The 18,244-nt window shown below is 42.4% G+C and overlaps 1 protein-coding gene across 2 annotated transcripts in view; it reads right to left on the bottom strand.

Annotated features, from left to right (window-relative positions):
- LOC146832982 (complement C3-like) overlaps nt 1-18,244 on the bottom strand; it is a 1,287,425-nt gene that overhangs the window by 630,242 nt on the left and 638,939 nt on the right. For both annotated transcript variants that reach the window (XM_085600525.1, XM_085600526.1), the window contains exon 25: nt 8,378-8,453. In XM_085600525.1, the coding sequence (XP_085456651.1) occupies nt 8,378-8,453 (76 nt within the window). The remainder of the gene's footprint in view (nt 1-8,377; nt 8,454-18,244) is intronic.

Raw genomic sequence — 18,244 nt, 5'->3', positions numbered from 1 at the left:
CAGAGGTGCAGAAGGAGGGAAGAGGGCTGCAGAAATATGCAGGAGAAGTGCAGACAGAGCCAACAGAGTGGCAGAATGAGGGAAGGGAAGTGCATAAAGGGGGAAGAGGGGTACAGAAAGAGGCAAGAGGGGTGCAGAAAGAACCAAGAGAGGTGCATAAAGTGGGAAGAGAGGTGCAGAAAGAAGCAAGAGAAGTGCAGAAAGAACCAACAGAGTGGCAGAATGTGGCAAGAGAGGTGCAGAAAAGAGGAAGAGGGTGCAGAAAGAGGCAGGAGGGTTGCAGAAAGAATTAAGGGAGTTGCAGAAAGAATCAAGAGAAGTGCAGAAAGAACCAACAGAGGTGTAGAAAGAGGGAAGAGAGGTGCAGAAAGAGGCAAGAAGCATACAGAAAGAAACAAGAAAGGTGCAGAAACAAGCAACTGAAGTGCAGAAAGAACCAACTGAGGTGCAGAATGAGGCAAGGGAGGTGCAGAAAGAGGGAAGAGGGGTACAGAAAGAGGCAAGAGAGGTGCAGAAAGAACCAAGAGCGGCACAGAAAGAAGCAAGAGAAGTACAGAGAGAACCAACAGAGGTGCAGAAAGAGGGTAGAGGGCTGCAGAAAGAAGCAAGATAAGTGATGAAATAGAAAAGAGAGTTGCCAAATTAAACTAGAGAGGGGTAGAAAAAGGGAATTGAAGTGCAGCAAGGGGCAAATGAGGTGCAGAAAGAGGCAAGAAATGTGCAGAAAGAGGCAAGAGAGGTGCAGAAGGTGGCAAAAGAGGTGCAGAAAGAGGGTTGCAGAAAGAGGAAGAGGGGTGCAGAAAGAAGCAAGAGAGGTGCAGAAAGAAGCAAGAGAAGTGTCAAAAGAACCAACAGAAGTGCAGAAAGAGACAAGAGGGGTGCAGAAAGAGGCAAGAGGAGTACAGAAAGAAGCAAGAGAGGTACACACAGAAGCAAGAGAAGTGCAGAAAGAATCAACAGAGGTGCCGAAAGAAGCAAGAGGGGTACAGAAAGAGGCAAGAAAAGTACAGAAAGAAGCAACAGAGATGCAGGATAAGGCAAGAGACATGCAGAACGAGGAATGAGAGGTGCTGAAAGAGGCAAGAGAGGTGCAGAGAGATGCAAGAGGAATGCAGAGAGCAGCAAGAGAAGTGAAGAAAGAAGCAAGAGAGGTGCAGAAAGAAGCAAGAGAAATGCAGAGAGCAGCAAGAGAAGTGAAGAAAGAAGCAAGCAAAGTGCAGAAAGAGGCAACAAAAGTGCAGAAAGAGGCAAGAGAGGTACAGAAAGAGGGAAGAGGGTGCAGAAAGAGGCAAGCGAGGGACAGAAAGAAGCAACAAAGGTACAGAAAGGGACAAGAGGGGTACAGAAAGAGGAAAGGGAAGAGCAGAAAAAAGCAATAGAAATGTAGAAAGAGGCAAGAGAAATGCAGAAAGAGGCAAGAGAGGTACAGAAAGAAGCAAGCGAGGTGCAGAAAGAGGCAAGAGAAGTGCAGATAGACGCAAGAGAGTTGCAGAAAGAGGCAAGAGCGGTGCAGAAAGAGGAAAGAGGGGCCTTAAAGAGGCAAGAGAAGTGCAGAAAGAAGCAACAGAGGTGCAGAAAGAGACAAGAGAGGTGCAGAAGAGAGAAGCAAGAGAGGTGAAGAAAGAAGCAAGAGAGGTGCAGAAAGAAGGGAGGTGCAGAAAGCGGAAGAGATGTGCAGAAAGAGACAAGATAAGTGCAGAAAAAGGAAGAAAGGTGCAGAAGAAGGAAAGAGAAATTCAGAAAGAGGCAAGAGAAGTGCAAAAAGAACCAAGACTGCTTTGCGCACCATTAGTACCAATTTAACACCCACATTTAGCAATAAGTAACAGGTGACCATTCCAGCTTTGCAAAGGGCCTTCCACCATGCTGTAACACTTGTTGCTGCATTTTTGGTAACATTTTAGCTATTTGAGCTAGAAAGAAGTTTTTTTTGTTCAAATCTGCAGATTATGCAGCAGATGATGGATTATGTGGCAAATGCGGAAAATGTATAATTATGCAAAAATAGGTGCAGCTGAACAGTCGCATAATTCCAGTGACCCTGCTCATACCTCTGACTAGGTCCAGAAGTGTTCCTCAGTAGTTCCTTCTTTTTTTGTCTCATTGAGTTTATAGTTTAGCTTCTATGGAAATGAGGAAGACTAAACCTGAGGTTACCACTCCACAACACAGACTACCATTCCACATAATTACTCTCCATAACACATAATCCCACTCTACAAAATTCCTATACAGTAAAAACCACATGCTTTCTATCCACATAATTTCACTGCACAACATACCACATAATTCCAGTGCACACAACACACATCCACTCCACTCCGAAAAACATTTACAATGTCAATAGCTCTAACTCTTGCAAATGATCTATTACATTGCAAATGCTTTTTAACTAGTTTGTAGAGTGGTGGAGAAAGGGCACTGGGCCTCCGACTAGTGCTCAGGAATTCTGCTGCATAGGACTTACCAGGAGAGCTACTTGGACCCCAAAGTCCTTCAGGAGTAAAGTGGACTTCATCCCCAACCAGTAGTATGCCATGAGGCACATTTGCAGAGTGGTGGACAAAGAGGGCGTGACCTCCGAAGAACTCTTAGCAATCCTGCTGTGTGGGCCTTGCTGGAGCAACAGGAGGGGTAGTTGGCCCAAGGAAGTCTTTGGAGCCAACTACCCCTCCTATTACCTTCAGTAAGACCTACATAGCAGGATTGCTGAGTTCTGATAGCAGGCCACACCCCCTTTCTTCACCAGTCTGCAAACGCGCCTCCTGGCGCGCTCTTGGTCGGGGGAATGAGGTCCCCTTCACTGATGGGGGTCCTTAGGGGCCAACTAGCCTACCTGTTACTTCCAGTAAGCCCCACACAGTGAGATTGCTGAGATGTGGTTGCAGGCGACACCCCCTTTATTCACCACTCTGCAAACGTGCCCCCTGGTGCACTCTTGGTTGGGGGATGAAGTCCCCTTGCCTCTTGAGGGTTCCTGGGAGCATCTAGCCAATCTGTTACCTCCAGTAATCCCCATACAGCTGGATTGCTGAGTGGTAGTCAGAGGCCACGTCCCCTTTATCCACCACTCAGCAAACGGGCCTCCTGGCGCACTTCTGCTTGGGGGATGAAGTCCACTTTAGTCCTGAGGTCCTCATGACACAAGGGGACCTCATCGCCCCACCAGCAGTGCTCCAAAAGGGGCATTTGCCGAGTGGGGTAAAAAGGGCCGTTGCCTCTAACCACATCTTAGCTATCCCAGTGTGTGGGGATTACTGGAGGTAACCAGTAGCAGTCTATTGCAATCCCATGCGACTCCCAACGAAAACTAAAAAGAAATGCTTTTTTTGGACCTGGGAGTCCCTGTGTGAGTAGGCCTAAGGGGTCAGGGTGGTTCTAGTCTGACCCCTTTTCTTGATTTTTAACCTTTTTTCTTGTGGCTCAGTTCAACCGAGTCACAAGATGGCTGCCAACACTTCCTGGTTTGAAATGTTGGCAGCCAATTAGATCACAGGCTTGGGATATATGGATATCTGAGAAATGTTTAAATTTCTTAGGCACTACTGAACTGATTTACACCATTTGATAAAAAGAGTGCTTCCTGAACCATGAGCTACCTTTTTGCCAAATTTGGTGTAATTCCGTTTAGCATTTCAGGCTGTAGTCATGTCTAAAAATTCCTACAGAAATTGACATGGAGAATACATGTTTTGGGACCCCCCCTTTTTCTCGGCCCCCATTTGATGAATCACCCCAAAACTTCGAACAGAGCAGCGGACCTGATAGCCCCAATAATTTTGAAAATTTTGCAAAGATTCATCAAACGGCATCAAAGATAATGACAAATCAAAAAACATTTTTCCTATAAAAACTAGGTCCTAACTATAACTACCTACTGGCAACTGCCATATATATATCCAGTCCAATACCCCCTCACAATAAAAAGGGTCTGGCTGCTGCAGTGCGGTATGCCACCACTGGGAGGAAGGACAACTAAGTAATCAGCTTTTCGACACACAGTGGTTTCTCAACTTCACGTCGGCTCTCGGGCAGCACACCCTTCATGGCAGTCAGTTCCAAGATGAAAAAATTCAAGGTGAGTCCACTCGTGAACTCCTTCGCAGTATATACTGCTTCCTCCCTACCCTTTGCAGAAAAATAATCACTCCGTGGTTGTTGACTACTGGGGGGGGGGCTTCTCAAAGTATTTTCGTACTCCACTCCAAGAAGAGTTGCCATCTAATGCGGTGCACCTGAATGGAAGGGTGTGCCGATAACAGTGATAGCGTACTGTTGAAACATCTAGTCCAATACCCCCTCACAATAGAAAGGGTCTGAAACAGCAAGGGTAATTCACATGTGGTTGAATCTCACCAGGATCAAACAGCAAGGCCCATGGGGCTGTGAAACATACGGGCAGACACGTTTCAGCTTTGGTTAGCTTTCCTCAGTGCCAGTTCCCCAATGAGTTGTTCTTGCCTGGGGTCCTCTTAAATATTACTGCCGTCACTCCCACTGAAGAGATGACTCGGCCCCATCCTGCTCTTAAGGGTACACTGCCATTAACTCCACTGGACGCTATGCTTTGGACTGCTGCAGTGTGGTACACCACCACCGGGAGGAAGGCCAACTAAGTATATATATATATATATATATTATCTACTGGCGGTCGCCAGTAGATAGTTATAGTTAGGACCGTGTTTCCATAGGAAATCTGAAAATTCTATTTTGAATAACTTTGGCGCCGGTTGACGAATCCTCGCAAACTTTTCAAAATAGGTGGGGCGCTCCGCTCCGCTCCTACCCTGAAAGTCTTGGGGTGATTAGTCAAGCGGGGGCCGAGAAAAAAGGGGGGTCCCAAAACACGTTTCCCCATGCATTTTTCCATAGGGACCTTTAGTCCAAGGTACAGCCCGAACAGCTGAACAGAATTATTTGAAATTTGGCAAAGAGAAAGTCCTCAGGTCAGGGATGTGCCTTTTGAATATCTGGAGTCAATCTGTTCAGTAGTTCCTGAGAAAATTTCAGTTAAATGTACATATATATCTATAGGCGCGCACCGTGTGCGTACGGTAAGCATACCATACGCGCACGCTGACGTGCGCGAGCGTAATTCTGATTGGTGGTTACATGACAGTAAACATTCCAGTCGGTCGAAATCAGGAAGTGTCGGCCGCCATTTTGTCTCTCGCAGTCTGAGGCAGTGAAAAACAAAGATGGAGAATGTGAAAAGGGGGCAGGGTGGACAGTTCCTGACCCCCTAGCCTTTGTCAGGGGGTCACTGATGGACCCCCAAGGATGAAAAAAACATTTATTTTTTTTCAAAAAAGCGTGGGGTGCGCGCACTGTGTGCGCACGGCACGCACAACGCATCGTGGGTGCTCGGTGCGCGAACCACACCGAGCGCCCACAGCGCGCGCACGGTGCGCGCTCGGTGAAGAACCTGAAAAAAAAAAATATTAATAAATACATAACTTAGCATTTAAAAAAACGTACAAATTCACTTAAAAAACCATAGGTTTCACACACGTTATAGTTAGGAATTAGCATTTAAAAAACCTTGCAAATTCATTTAAAAAACCATAGGTTTCACACATGTTATAGTTAGCTGGACATTTCCCTCGTAAAAAAACAATGAAATTCCCCCGTTATAGTTAGTGCAGGCAACTATAACTCACGCGACCGCAATCCTCTGCTGATGACGTCAGATATTACATCACTGTATTTAGACACCTATTTACCCATGTCTTCTTTTATTAATCTTTAGCTATACATATATTACAAATATTTATTTTTCAGAAAGACACACATTTAATCAGTGATGTAATATCTGACGTCATCAGCAGAGGATTGCGGTCGCGTGAGTTATAGTTGCCTGCACTAACTATAACGGGGGAATTTCATTGGTTTTTTACGAGGTAAATGTCCAGCTAACTATAACATGTGTGAAACCTATGGTTTTTTAAGTGAATATATATATATATAGATACATATGTATATATATATATATCCATATAGTTGTAAGATCATACGTTGTGAAAAATGCATGGTGAAGGCACAACGTGGTAAAAACCTTGTAAAGGATGTTTCCCATGAGTAAGACAGCAGGAGGCCTGCATGGAGATATGTGTATGTGGTGAACTGAGAGCCACCAAGCTGAATGTCCATAGGTTGTACTTCTTTTTTACACTGTGAGCCAGTCTGCCTGCTGTCTATAGGGGGAAGGTGATCTAATTGTGCCCTGTGAGACATCTTACCTGATATCTATGGAGCAGGGGAGGGATCAGCCTGTCCCCCCTTATGTATGTGAGCGGGGAAACTTTGATACATTATGAATTAGAAAGCCCATTTGCTGTAGGGAGTGGAGGGGTTTTAATTTTAAAGGATGTGAGTAAGTCTGCCAGATGCCTGCAGGAGGTATGTGGTGAATTGACAGCCACCAAGCTTAGTGTCCATAGGGTGGTGCTTCCTTTTTACACTGTGAGCAAGCCTGCTGATGCCCCTAGGAGGTATATCTGTGGTACACTGTAAAACCACCTAGGTTGGGTCTACTGATACCCGTAGCAGTAGTCCTCACCACTCTGTGTAAGAGATGGAAGGTTGATCATTGGTTAACAATGAACCAGTCTGGCTGATTTCTGGAGGAAGTCTGCATTTAGGTATTCTAAGATCCAGGTTTTATGATGTTAGTAGTAGGGCAAGTTGACTCTTGGTGCGGTGCCTGATGTCTGAAAGTGAGTGGGAAGTGTTCTTGTCCTTGCAAGAACAGGAGGTAAATCTGCAGTGGCTTCCTCTGATATCTGCAAGAACAACTTGAGGTGAATGTGAAAGGGTTTTGCATGATGCCAGATCCCTGTTGTTTAAAATTTTGCAAAAAGAAATGTACAAATCATTGTTTTGCCCTTCCAATGCCACCCTCTTGACCAGAAGCAAGGGAGTACAACTTTTAATTGTTTCAGTTCTAAAAAACACTTGACATTAATGCTTGGGGGAGAATAATTGCCCACGCTGGCCACTCAAAGCATTTACAGCCACCTTCCAACCACATTTCTGAGCTTCACCTTGAAAGGTGAGGCCAATCCATCCCAAGGCCATTTGAAAGCACAGTTAATAAACCCTAAATGCAAACTGATCTTCAGCCCAGCTGCCACAAAATGTAACATTTGTTTCTATACCAACTAACAATAAAATATAATTGCAAACCCAATGCTGTATTTTCTGCTTCCACATCACATTGACAGAATATTTCTACAGAACCACACAACTGGAGCCACACTTGAATTCCCATTCCCAGCTTCTAAGAGTATCAGACTCAATGAGCACTGTTTGTCTTCAACAGGACAGTAATTTATATTCACTGATGCTGCTCCTTGGGATCTCTGCTTTGAGTTAGTGGGTCCTTGGTCCCGAACCTGGTTTAGGAGGATTCCCTCTTTACAACCTCAAACACACTTATCATTAGATTGTGTTGTGCATAGATGATCTAAAGATAGTAAAGCACTTTACAAATAAATATCCATGCAAAGTTGTTGTGCAAAATGCAAAAATGGATAAGCAGCAAAAACACAGCAAAACATATTATAATTATAGATTCATTTCTTGATACTTGCTGATTTAAAACAGTAACCCTAATTTTTATAAAATTAAAAAATGTAAACTTGGGTTGAATGCAAGGGTTCAAAATATGCGACTACAGAGACCAGTATACAGCACATATAGTTAAATGCAGTGAAAGAGAAAAAAAAGAAATGTATGTTGAAACGATTATGGTGGATGGGTTGGCATGTTGGGAAGAGACACCATACTGAACACAAGAACTAACAAGACAAGAAGAGTGTAGATCAAGTGGTATATTGCCAGTCATTCGCATACAGTGGACTACACATAAGCAAAGGATCTAGTGACTAAAAGTATCAAATGAGAATGAGTGAGAAGCCATTTGTGTAGTGAGCCCAGTTAAAAGTAACTGATTAGGGTGAATCCCAGTTTGAGTGAGTTGTCATAGACTGAGGTAGTGGGATCACTCAGAAGCCGAGTGAGGACTCACAGATTAAGTGACCCTCCATAGATTATTTTGGCTCCTGCCAGCACTCAAGTCAGTGACAGGTTGGTTCTCAGTGTAAGACTTGGACTCCACTCTTCTCATTTTGGCTTATAAATGATGTTGCTGGGGGGATTTCAACAAGCCTTTAAGGCAGGTTTAGAGCAAGAAGGCAACAGGTAGAAGGATGAAGGATGCAACAGCACACTTTCAGGTTGTGGTAGGGTAAATGGGGCAGCAGGGAAAAAGCAAAAGGTAAGGTTATGAACGGAGGCTCGGTTAATGAAAATAACAAACAATCTTATATATGCCCATATCATTAATATTTCTTTCTGAAGTGCTTGGTCACCTTACCAGGTACTTCCAGGTCTGTTGGTCGAGGCAGCATAGGAATAGTCACCTTGGCAGTAATTCAACTGCTTTTTGTAAGCTAAAACAGAAAAAGTTGAAATCACGATTCACTAGGAACAATGAGGTCTGCTATCCAGATACATTCAATTTGTCACAAAACTTACTTCCTATTATAGTGGCTAGGAATTGTGTGATAGGATTGCTTTTCACCGGGTGGATGGGAGTGCGCAACTTACTAGTTTCTCTGAGTAGTTGGTGTTTTTTTTACTGCTTCTGTTTTTTTTCTGTATTTCAAAAGCAATAAAACAGATTTATATAAAAAAGATTGCATCTCACAAACTCTAGATAATCCTGGATACATTCAAACTTATTCAGTGTAAAGTGCTTGAGTGTTCCACTCTTTCTCCTCTACCGTTCAGTCCTTATGTCATCCCACTAGCTCATCTTCTGCGTAGATACAGCTTTGAATTTCTCATTGTGCAGATAATACCCATATCTTTTTAAATATTTGGGAGTGAGGAGGATTCAGGTACCTTGCTGCTCCTTGCAATGGAAGGGGCAGTACATTGGTGGATGAACGAATACTGACTGAAATTAAACTCTTGTAGTCCTGAAATTCGCCTTACAAAAATCCGCACAAATCAATGGGATGTCAGTCTGTGACCTTCTTGAGCAGGTGATCAATGTGTTCTTGAAGGCAAAGTTGTTAGGAGCTTCTAAAACACACGTTATCAATTAGACACGTCCGAGAACATCTTTTGGATTATTCTGCTGTTGTATTAGTCCTCCAATTCCCCAAAGGTGAAGCTCCGAGGAGATAGCCTTTGATAGAACACTACTGCTCGATCCCCTAATAATAGCACAGTTGAAGGAAGAAACACAAACTTTCTTTGACACTAATTTAAATTCTGCCACAATAGAAACTATCTGGGATGCATATAAAGCATTTATCAGAGGGGTGGTGATAAATTTGGCGGCTAAGAAACATAAGGAGACTAGGAAGTTTGTTTGAAAATTGGAGGAAGATATTCTTAGAGCAAGAGCTGAGAACGAATCCCGCCAGGAAGAGCAATTCGATGGGGAGCAAAGCAGAGATTTAATGGATAAGAAGCAGTTATTAAAAGACCACCTGGACAATATAATTAGAAAAAATGGGAGGTCAGTAAATTAGCTAACTATGAGTGTGGGGAGGGATGTGGGAAACTCCTTACTAGGAAGTCCTGGGTAAATCAAACTAAGTATTAAATTAAAGAGATAACACTAGAATCAGGAGAGACCGCTTCAGATAATCTAGAAATAGAAAAGGGATTTGAGGTGTTTTTTCAGGATCTGTATACAGAGGATCTAGCGGTCTCAGAGCTAAAATTCAGAATTATATTGAGAATTTACCGCTCCCTCACCTAATAGAAAGTCAAACCAGTCTATTGAATCGAAACATAGATTTAGCAGATTTGAAGGCTGTGTTGAAACATCTAAAAACTGGTAGTGCTGCGGGAACGGACGCTATCCCGAATTAATTCTATGTGGCATTGACTGAAGAGATAACTGCGGTTCTGGTGACCATGCTTGATAGTATTTTTTCGGAAAATAACCCAATCCCATGTCATGGGATGAGGCCGCAGTGTCTTTAATTCTAAAACCAAATAAAAACCCCAAAAGCTGTGAGTCATAATGACCTATGTCCCTGCTAAATTGGGACTGTAAAATCTTTGCACAAATTTTAGCAGGGAGGCTGAATCTGGTAATGAGCTCTTTGGTCCGTTTGGATCAAAAGGGATTCATTAGGGGTCGTCAGCTTCATGAGTTAACACATGACCTAATTGAGGCGATTGATATAGCCACTGCCTATAATTGTCCCCTCTCGGTGTTCGCCTTTGATGTGGCGAAGGCTTTTGACCGAGTCAACTGGCCGTTTTTAACATATATGACTGGACTGTTTGGGTTGGGCAATTATTTTATAAGAGAAATTAAAAATACCTACAATACGCCCAACGCCAGACTTATTACCAACGGCAATCTCTCCTAATCAATCAGGCTGGAACAAGGAACAAGGCAGGGATGTCCATTATCCCCTTTATTATTTAATTTATACATAGAGCCCTTAGCTTGTAGCATTAGGGCCAGTAACAGATGTACACCTTTCAGATGGGAGGGTTATGCAGATGACTTGATGATCTTTTCCAGCGATTCTCCTACTATCTTACCTTGTCTGGAGAAACTATTGACGAATTTTGGAAGGATTTCAGGTTATCTAATTAACCCTCAAAAACAGAGATTATGGCTTGGAACACACCTGTAAGCTCAGTTGCAACAAAACAGCAAATCCGCTATCTTGGCATCCAAATTACTCATGATATTATTAAGACGACCCTAGTAAATTTAGACCTTAAAAGAAAAGAAATGGTTTTGCTTTTAAATTCTTGTAATAGCCTTACTTTATCTATTTTGGGCCGCTCTAACTTAATTAAGATGTCAATTTTGCCAAAGTTTATCTTTATCTTTAATACGATCCCCTTATCTTTTGATCAGTCTGCTCTAAATAGAGTACAGGGGTCAATAAATAGTTTTCTCCGGGCTAATAAGGGGGTGAGGATTGCTTGGCGGAAGTTGAAATGTTCAAAAGTAGAGGAGGGTATTGCTAGCCTGGATCTCTGCTTTTACTGTCTTGCCTTTAAATTAAAAAATGTAAGACCTCTCCTCTTCAACTCTTCATGTTTTCCTCCTATGCTGCTATCCATGTCTAAAAATACCCCACAAGGGGGCGACGGAGTTCTTTTTAGGTTTGGACACCCAAATTTGTTTTTAAAAAATAGGTTAAAGGTTCTAGGTTCGGCCTGTGAAGTTTGGTTTCAATACAGGAAAATACTAAAGATCTCTTATTATAATGCTGGGGCCCCCTTTTGGAACTCCGCAGGCACACCAGTCTGCTTAAAAGACTCCCTATCCACTGTATTACATGAGGAAGGTATTATGAGTTGGGGAGAACTGCTTCAAAGGAATAAACTCCTCTCATGGGACGTGTTGTATAATCTCATGAACCAAAGACTTGCAAGATTTAAGTTTTATTAATTATCTAGTTGGGCCTCACATTTGGATGAAAAAGAAGGAGATAGTGTAGAGTATGAACTCTCTATCCGTGGATGTCTATTTCAACAAAAGGAGGTCTCTATATGGTATTGGCTTTTAATCAAGAGCGAACCCCCTTCAGTATCTATGGAGGAGTCCTGGGGAAGAGACCTGTCATCGACCAACGTAACACACCTATGGCAAGTATGAATGCGCACTCTTCAGATTGTGGTTAAAGCTGCCTATCTCAAGAGGAACCATTTGTTCACACTCCATAGGGCATACTGGTCTCCAAAGAAATTGGCTAAATTGGGAGGTGCCCATCGAAAGGTTTGTCTGAAATGCGAGTCTGATGATGCGGATGATCGGCATATGTTTTGGCAGTGTCTTTCTATCCAGGACTTCTGGCAAGACATAGGTAAAATTGTCTCGGGGATCTGGGGCAAGAAATCAAGGTAATCTTAAGTCTGGATATATTTGGGTTCCTACAAGAGGAGGGTATTAGTTATAATTTGCTTAATTCACAGGCTTTTCTATTATTTTTTCTGGTCCTTCTAGCCAGGTGGGAAATTTGCCTAAAAAGAATTTTACCTCAATCACCAGCACTATTAGACTGGGGGGCTTCGGTTAGACGTATCCATAAATTAGATATGGCTAGTTCATCAAAGAATATATGTAAAATATGGAGGAATTGGGTTGACTGGGAGAATACGGTTTGACAAAATCTGTTTTGCTATTTGTCTTGCTACATATAAAAGTCCAATGATTATGAAATAAGTGAAGGTGGAGATAGTGTTTCTATCTTGTGGTGGTGAAAGGTTTCCATTTGCTACTTGTTCCACTAATTACCACCAGAATCTTGGGAACTGGTTTCATTGGATCTCCGGGGGGCCCAATGATTTGAAGGTATCATTACACGTAGATCCTTAAATAAACCTTGGTTTGCTTAAAGATTGTTCTTTTATTTAGGCTAAATGAGGACAAAAAAAAAGTTGTTAGGAGCTTAGGCATCTTTATTGATTCTGATCTATATTCAACCCCCTCAAGTAATGCTTTGTTCAAGGCCTGTATGTGTCATTTCGAAGCTTCCATTTTTAAAAACAATTCTCAATGAATTATGGTCTTAAACGGATTATCTGTCTGTGGCTGGATTTTCGTCAGAAGTAATACTTGGGTTCTCTTCCAAGACCGTAGCCATATTGCAACATATCTAAATGCTACTGCAAGAATCCTCTTCTCTCTGAAAAACCTGATTATGTCTCAACTAGGCTCAAAGATCATCACAGACTACCTGTGTGTTAGAGGACTTCTTTTAAAGCTGTATGTTTCACACATCAAATTTATCATACTGCATTGCTTTCTTTTCTGGTTGGGGGATTTGAGAGGTATGAACCCTCATGTAAATTGAAGTCTAATTCCTTGATATATTTGTTCATGTTTACAATTAGATGTATGTTTTTAGGAAACAGATGTCATGTCAGTCAAAATATTTGGGAACAAGCCCATAAACATTTGGTTGCATAATTAAAACAAATGTATAAGACAACAAAGTGCATGCACATAGTTTAAAAGCAAAAAAATAAAACAGCTGTTAAAAGAAAATTGCAAGTTTGTTCAACACTGGGGGCCATAGGACATCAGGAGGGCCAAGAATATTCTATTATGATTGACTTATGGAATAATACAATTACAAATAAAAACATTGAGCGTACAAAAACTTAAAAACATTCACACAGAGGACGTACATACAATGTTGAAAACACACTAGCATTCGTTACAAGCAATATTTAATATAGGAACATCTCAGGGAGGAGTAGTGTACAAGTTGTCATATGTTAGAGAATCATCTAAAGAAGCACCATTTATGTCAGCTGCATGATATTTCCTGTAGCTTTCCATATACGACTCACTGCATCCAAGATTTAGAGCTATCGGGTGCTACAATCAGATCTTAATGTAAGCTTCGGCATTATGTATCGTGCCTAGTGTAAGGCATAATGGCCTTATCCAGGACCTTCTGGGTTTAGTGTATGTCGGACAGAAGAAAAGTAGATGTTCTTTGTCCTCGGTGCAGTCAGTGCAGAATGGACAGTTCTGTGATTTCTGTCTAGCATGATCCCACTTATACGTACATTTGTTTACCAGCAACATACCAAGCCTAAGTTTCATTAACAGGGTATGTGCTATCTGTGATACAAAGGTGCCCATGTATGGTTCTAATTCAGTGACAAGTTTGAAGATCATATATTCCTCCATCAGCCTGCCAAGCTTTGCGTTGCAATGGTATGACTCAATTGTGTGGGCTGAGCATTTTTCTTTAATGATCACCTTGAAATTAGAATTAAATTTGAGATGGGTTTGACCAGAAGGTATCCAGGTCTAACAGTTTCAAATGTTTTTTTTATAAAACTAACCCATGGCATGGTCGTTAAACCTGGGTGGGGAACTCCGCTCGTGGAGTTTGTGGAATTTTCTGCCCTTGTTACGTGGAGCGTGCACATTTCCGAAAATCTCTGCCCTGCATAGCTGAGTTTCTTTCCTCGCTCGCGCTCGTCAACATAAAGTTGGCGAGCAGGAAAATCCACCTCTCTGAGAGATTTTTCCTCATTCCTGCTAGTCAATGTCAAGTTGGTGAGCGTGAGTGAGGGAAATCAACCTACCGGCAAGATTTCTCAAAGCGGGCAGTCAGATTTCTCAATGCGTGTGGTCGCGTATGCCCATGACCACTCACATTGAAAAACCATCCGTGTGCATTGATAAAGCTGCTGCTCGAGTAGAAAATCTACTCGAGTGGAAAAAAAGAAGCAGCACCCACATGCGTTGTGCATGGTGCCGTTCACAATAATTTCACAGCGCAGTCAAACACCCAGCACTGAAAATGACCGCGACCGGCATTTTTCTTACACACTCCACTGTTTGCCGAGGTCCGCTTAGTGAGGCAGTTTTTTTTGCACTTCGTGGAGCTGAACTCTGTGAACTCCACCCAGGCTTAATTGTGGTACTATTCCCTAAGCCTAATACTTCCTCAAATGCGGACCCATATATGGCCAATCACAGAGTGGACCATAATCTAACACAATAGAGTAATAGTCTCAGTTTTACTAGAACTCCCCTTATTTAGTTTTGAGGCCAGTATCGATGAACAGGGGAATTAACAGGGTGCTTCTTGGAAGACAGAGCAATGATTTAATGAAGCAATTTTCTTTAACAGACACTTTATGAATGTACCCTATGAATGTTCTCCACTCCCTATACTTCTGCCCCATATGAGGCCGCTGACTGCACCGCAGCCTTGTAAATTTCGATTACTGGGGACACAGATTTGGGTGTAGAAGCTTTAAACCATTTGGTGACTGAGGTTGCACTGTGAAGTAAGTTGAATTCAGATTTTAAAATATGGGCCTTCCTTTTGGGGGATTTGTCAAAGCTCAACCCCAAATAGTCAAACTGGTCCAACTGCTGAAGTTGTGTACCACACATGTGGAAAACCCAGTTGAAAGGTTTATGGGGATTTAAAGTCATGATCTTACTATTCAGTAAGTTTTGCAATCCCCTGGGAGTGCGGAAAAAGTAACACTGTATCATCTGAGAATAATAAGACAGGCGTGTGAAGCACCCCCTTCCTCCCAGTTTTGGCCAGTCATGGAAGCCTTCTAAAAAGTGGTCCACCAAGTCATGAATATAGAGGGTGAACAGGGTGAGGGCAAGAACACATCCCTGTCGTACCCCAGGCATAATGGGTATACAATCAGTAAGCTTCCCCCTGTTCCCCCCCTTATTTGGACAAAGGTCTTGTCATGCAGCCTGATTAAGATATCTAATAGGCACGGTTCAATACCCATTCTGGACAGTGCAGACCACAATAAACATTCCAGGACCTGGTAAAAGAGGGCCCTCATATCAACAAAAGCAATATACAGATGTTCTTTAGAGAGAGACACAAATTTCCACCTCAGGAGATTTGATCAAAACACTTGGCCAGTGGTGCTTACTTTCAAATGGAATCCTGCTTAGTAGTGGGAAAGAATCATCTTCTCATCCATCCGGACTTGGAGTCTGGATAAGATCTGATGGCAGAAAACCTTTTGCAGGTTATCGATCAGGCTTATAGGCCTATAAGTGTATTGGAATGTCCTGTCACTCTTCTTAAAGATGGTGATTATTTCTACTGCCAGCCAAGAGGGGGGCATGAAATAACCTTCCAATATCTTGTTTGAGAGGGCATTGATGCAGGGGCCTCACACATAATGCTCAGAATGGAAGAGGTCACCTTGGACTTTATCAGGTCCTGAGCGCAGAGAATTAATGGCCAATAGTGTCTAGTTCAAGGAAAATCTATTAGATTTTTCTACTCAAATGTAAATTGCATCAGATAGGGCTGGTCGATGTACAGTATGTGGGGAGGCTATCAAAAGAGGTGGGGCATACAAACTAGTAAGTGATCAACTCATTGTTGAGGTTGAACCATGCATTCAATAGCACTATTGGTAGTGGTATCACCATGAGATAAAATTTGCTAAAATAGGCGATGATGTTTGGTATTAAGGGTTTCAGTCAGGGGCAGCCACCGTAGATCTATCTATTCCTGCTGGAAAGTAGTAATGATGTTTTTGTATGATGCACATTGTTGCTAATTAAATCTCCTCTGCTTATCAGGGGTCCTTAGAAAGACAACACTCCCTTGTATACCACAAAGGGCCCTCAATCACACTCTGCTTGCTGAACTTCACAGTTTTGGTATATAAAGTGTGTAGGGTATTAAACAGAGTGGTATGAAGTTTGCCCAGGGGGAAATCATCCAGTAAAATATTGTCAAAGGGGCTCAGTATGGTGTTAAACGTGGTGTAAATTTGTGTGAGTGTCGAGGTTGTTGCTAATTTTAGACCACTTTACTGCCTTTCTATTATTTGCAGGGGACAATATTGTTTCTGAATGTGGGGTTGCTATTCTGATGGATTTAAACCAATTTTCATCTATTGACAGTGCGAGAGCGCTGTGATCACTGTCCTCTCAAGCAATAACTTCCAAATCTAAAGCTAAGTGCCACAGATCATTATCTAGCAAGATATAATCAATTTGTCTCTTGCAGGTCTCGGTAGCAAAAGTGGCGGCAGGGGGGTTGTCTGACTCAAATCTGCCAATACAGGCTTGTAACCCGAAGGATAGTGTGAGTGACAATAACGGTTTAGCTTCCACTCTTGGTATACCCTAGCTTCATCTCCTTCTGTGATCATGGACAAGCCTTTAAGGGGCTCAGAAAAAATTAAAATTTCCTGCTACCAAAACCGGATCGTTAACTGGGCTCTCATTAAGGAGGGCTAAGAGTTCTCGGGTAATTGAGTCTTTGTTCCCACTCACACAGTGATTATAATTGTTAAATACATTAGGCTAACGCCCATTATAACCCAAAATCTCATTGCTTTTTATATCTATCCTTTTAACGGAGATCCCAGGCATGGTTTTAATACAGATTAGGAGACTGCCAGACAGGCGACCTTCCTGGAAGGGACACTTCTACGCTAAAATTGGAGTACCCTTGCAGGAGCATTTTGTCCAGGGCCCAAGTTTCCTGCATTAATACAATATCGTACCCATTGATGAAGTTGCATCATTCTGGATTGGACAGTTACGCTCTTGTAGCAGCAACATTCCATGATATAATTTTAAAGGGACTACTGCTACAATTACCTGAGTGGTTAGTGTCTAGGGTTTCCTTTTCTATATCTTTACTAGTTGATTCACTGGAGGGCATGTCATCAGTGGAGCAGATTGGTCAATAAATCAGGGGTTGCGATAGATGAAATGAACTATCAAGGCTTTGATTGTTGGCCAGGAGTACAAATTGAGCCAAGAGCAAGGGAACTCTCATTGTTCAGCATAGTAGCAATATTAACAGTGGGAAAAGGCATTGGATGATATGGCCAAGGGTTGTAGGTCTGGAGGTAGGCCCTTCCCTTAATAAGTCTATTTTGTTAAGGCAGGACTTCCCTGAGTTCTTAGAGATAGCAGGCCTTTTTGCTTTATGCACTTTCTCACTTCCAATTGAGATATGACCAGCTATGGGTGGGGAATGCAGGGGTTTTATAAGCAACAGGTGGTGCGTGTACATTGAATTAAACTCCGTAATACTTCTAAACTGAATTGAAGAGCCTGGCAGGGGTATGAGCGTGCTTCAAAACAACCCATTGGCTAATGATGAGTCCTTCAGAGTTACCCTTTTGGATCCCAGACCTCTATAGGAATCATTACGCATTGAGCCATGACCATGTCTGAATGAACAATAGAGAAGCACTTCCTTTTGTATATAATCCAGTGAGTCACTTTCTTCACTAGTGATTCAGCAGACTCCCTTTTACTGGATTTAATACTTGGCACATTTGTCATGTAATCTGTAACATGGTTATTCTGACAGTTTGGGGTGGGCACTTCGGTATTGCTGGCTGTGACAGAATATACATTCTTGTTGTTGGTGGTCCTGAAGAGGTAGTAGTCGGAGTCCTTAGAGTAGGAGTTTCACAGGTAGGTGACAAAGTATGATAATTTCTATGTTTTGTCACATATACTTTATCTGGGCAAGAGTTATCAGGGTGAGTAATAGGATTTGGACGAATCCCCTGCTCTGTTGCCTATTAGCGGCTTTAATTTCCACTACATGCAGGAGGGGAGGCTCAGAGCAGATCTGAGTCACAGGCCTTTCTGCCCCTGATAAAGTAGCGTATTGTCCACAAACATGATAGCAATATTGTAGCACACATGGACCTTTTAAGACAGTCATGAGTTCTTGCTTGAGGTTTACATTCATCT

The sequence above is a fragment of the Triturus cristatus genome, chromosome 4_2 (genome assembly GCF_964204655.1).
Source record: "Triturus cristatus chromosome 4_2, aTriCri1.1, whole genome shotgun sequence".
NCBI lineage: Eukaryota > Metazoa > Chordata > Amphibia > Caudata > Salamandridae > Triturus > Triturus cristatus.
Note: the sequence above shows the minus strand (reverse complement) of the source record. Positions and strands in the feature narration are given on the sequence as shown.